The 2,773-nt window shown below is 58.1% G+C and overlaps 1 protein-coding gene across 1 annotated transcript in view; it reads right to left on the bottom strand.

Moving 5' to 3' along the window:
* Positions 1-542: 542 nt before the first annotated feature.
* LOC104876889 (ETS-related transcription factor Elf-3) overlaps positions 543-2,773 on the bottom strand; it is an 8,645-nt gene continuing 6,414 nt past the window's right edge. The window contains exons 2-3 of the mRNA XM_033761976.1: positions 2,228-2,453; positions 543-1,518 (exon numbers count right to left, since the gene is read on the bottom strand). Coding sequence (XP_033617867.1) covers positions 1,404-1,518; positions 2,228-2,453 — 341 coding nt within the window. The 3' untranslated portion in view covers positions 543-1,403. The remainder of the gene's footprint in view (positions 1,519-2,227; positions 2,454-2,773) is intronic.

The following is a 2,773-nucleotide window of genomic DNA, read 5'->3' as shown; positions in this document are numbered from 1 at the left end:
CCTGAAAGCTGCTCCTAAGTAGCCTTCCAGGTGGTGCGCGCCCATGAAATGTCCTCTCTAAAACCACACTATTCACCTTGGATGGAAGAGTAACAGTCCTGGAATCTGCCGAGGAAGTTCCAAGTCGGTGACGTTCGAGGAGCTCCCAGGGATGGGCTAAAGGAGAGGGCCAAGGTGCCTCTACCAAGCCTCACTCTGCAGCTGTGCACCGGAAATGAGAAAGCTCTCCCCTCGGGAGATGGAACGGAGCAGGATGGTGCTCAGCAGTGCTCTGCATAGGGCTGGCTGTCACCGATTATCAAATCCCTCCCTCCTTCTCTTCCATCAAGAACTCATCTCCATTTTGCTGTCCCCCCCCCCCACTTTACCAGATCAGAACTTTGATTTCGTGTCAGACAGAAAAGCCAGGATTCATGTTACAGATACTCAGCTCAAAGCCAGCTTGGCTGGGATGCAAAAGCATCTATTTATTCCACAAGGCTGGGCATGCAATTCTAGACTTCTTAGAGAACATCAGGTCCAAACCTCGGTCTTACAGGAGGAAGCAGCCCGAGAGCAGAGCCTTTGCCAAGGTCACGGCGCCCATGTGGGGTGGCAGGGCGGCCCCCGTCTCCGCTTCCCACGCTCATGCCCTTGCTTGTGTGAAGTCTTGCAAGCTGTCAGTCCCGAGCCTCCATACTCGCTTACTTATTATCCCTCTCCCGGCCCCCAGCCAATGTGCAATCCACACCCATCCACAGACAGCTGAGACAGGTTAGAAAAAGCCCAGAGGGCACTTTATTGGAGGACTCTGCCTCCATTCACAGGAGAAAGAAACCAGGACCCCATCCTGAGGGCTCTGGCAGGGTTCACCCCCTTCCGCTGGTCCAGGCAGGGATATGGTACAGCCTGGCCACCACCAGCGTTTGGAGGGGAAGTGCGGGGGAGCGGAATGCTTTAGAAAAAATAGATCTCTATGTACATCTGACTTATTTATAGCACATAAATTAGGGATGCTGCGACCCCCACCTGTGGAGCCCAAGCACTGAGCAGGGAGGTGTGGAAGGCAATCCAGTAAGATGTGGGAGGCCGCAGCCCCGTCCCCTGTCCTAGCACACTTCAGCCTCCCAGGCCCCTTCAGCCTCCCGTCTTCCTTGACCGAGTCCAGGCAGGAGGAGGGCGTCGTCCACAGCCAGTGTTGCGATCCTAGGAAGCAACACTGGCGCCAGTCACTTTTGACCCCAGAGCTCGTATTCCAAGGCCAGCAGGAGAGGCCGAGGGCTCCAGGCTCCGCCACCCTTCAGCTTCTCACAAGAGCACAGAGGGAGTGCGTCCGGCGGGGAGGGGCGTCCGGCCTGCTGGTCCTCCAGGAACCTGTGGCCCCAGTCCAGTCTGTGGGTTTGTGCTAGGTCTGCTCCAGACTTTTACTTGCGATTCTCCACAACCTCTTCTTCCTTCCAGCCACTGGAGTTTTTGCCGAACTTGTAGACAAGCCGCCGGCCGTCCACCCGCTCCAGGATCTCTCGTTTGTAGTAGTACCTGGGTGGGGACAGGTGTCAGAGGTGCCTCCAGGAGACCTGCACTGCCACTGCCTCCCCTTGGGCCAGAGTCCTAGGCTGAGCTGCCCCTCTGAGCCTGGCCCGGACTCCTCCCACTCTCTTCTCACCTGCTGTCACCTTGCTGGCCTGGTATCATGTCCAGGGTTCCTACTTCTACACTTGTTTCGTTTTCCTCCCCAGTACTGGAGAACTATCCCAGATCCCAGGGCTTTTACACCAAGCTACATCCTCAGCCTTTTTAAATTTTTGAGACAGGGTCTCGTCAAGTTGTTAACCTATTCAGGCTGGGCTTAAACTTTCAACCTTCCTGCCTCAGCCTCCCAGAGCTGGAGGACAGGTGTGTACAGCACCACACCTAGCTCGTACTTGCTCCACGGCTGTGTCCTGAGGCTTCTCATTGCAGCACAGGAACTAGGCCTAGAATGGACCCTAGAGACAGCTGCTCTGCCCTAGTGGCCCCCAGAACCTTTCTCGGGACGGGCCTCCTGGACAGAGGGCAGCGCTCCCACATGCCTACCCACCCCATACTTTCTCCATGCTGTCACGGGGTCCGGTCCACCAACAGGCCCAGGCTGCCCTTGTCTTCACCCTGGGGACACGCCTGTCACATGCAGCCCAGGAGTGGCTGGACAGGGCAGGGCAGCACAAACATCAGATGGCCGGCGCGTCCCAGCCCCCCGCTCACCCACCTCATGGCCCGGCTCAGCTTCTCGTAGGTCATGTTGCTGTTCTTCTTTTTCTGGCCCCAAAGTTGGGCCACAGCCTCGGAGCGAAGGAACTTGAAGACGCCCTCGTGCCGATTCTCCCATTTCATGAGGCCCTCGTTGAGCTCCGGGTGGATGAGGATGTCCCGGATGAACTCCCACAGGTGGGTGCCCCTGGGAGCTGCAAGGACAACTGCCCATAAGCTGGTTCCTAGGGTCCCTCACTCAGCCGGCCCTGCCTGACCTGGCACTGCCGGCGAGTGGCCAGAGCGTGGGGCCGAGGCTCCCCCAGCCTGGCTGTGCTGTGCCACGGGGCTCAGCTGTCTGCCTGTGGTGTGGACAGAGCTCAGGACCCACAGAGCTCATGGCCTGTGGGAGCCGCAGTGAGAAAGTGCGGGGCGGAGAACTGGCCCCAGTCTGCCACCCAGGGACAGCTTTCTGGAAAAGTAACTCCGAAGACAAGAAGAGCACGGGGCCGTGTGTGTGTGTGTGTGTGTGTGTGTGTGTGTGTGTGTGTGTGTGTGTCTGTGG

This window comes from Fukomys damarensis, unplaced genomic scaffold (assembly GCF_012274545.1).
Source record: "Fukomys damarensis isolate Sample0158 unplaced genomic scaffold, DMR_v1.0_HiC HiC_scaffold_11, whole genome shotgun sequence".
In the NCBI taxonomy this organism is placed as follows: domain Eukaryota; kingdom Metazoa; phylum Chordata; class Mammalia; order Rodentia; family Bathyergidae; genus Fukomys; species Fukomys damarensis.
The sequence above is the reverse complement of the archived record's forward strand: the minus strand, read 5'-3'. Positions and strand labels throughout refer to the sequence as shown.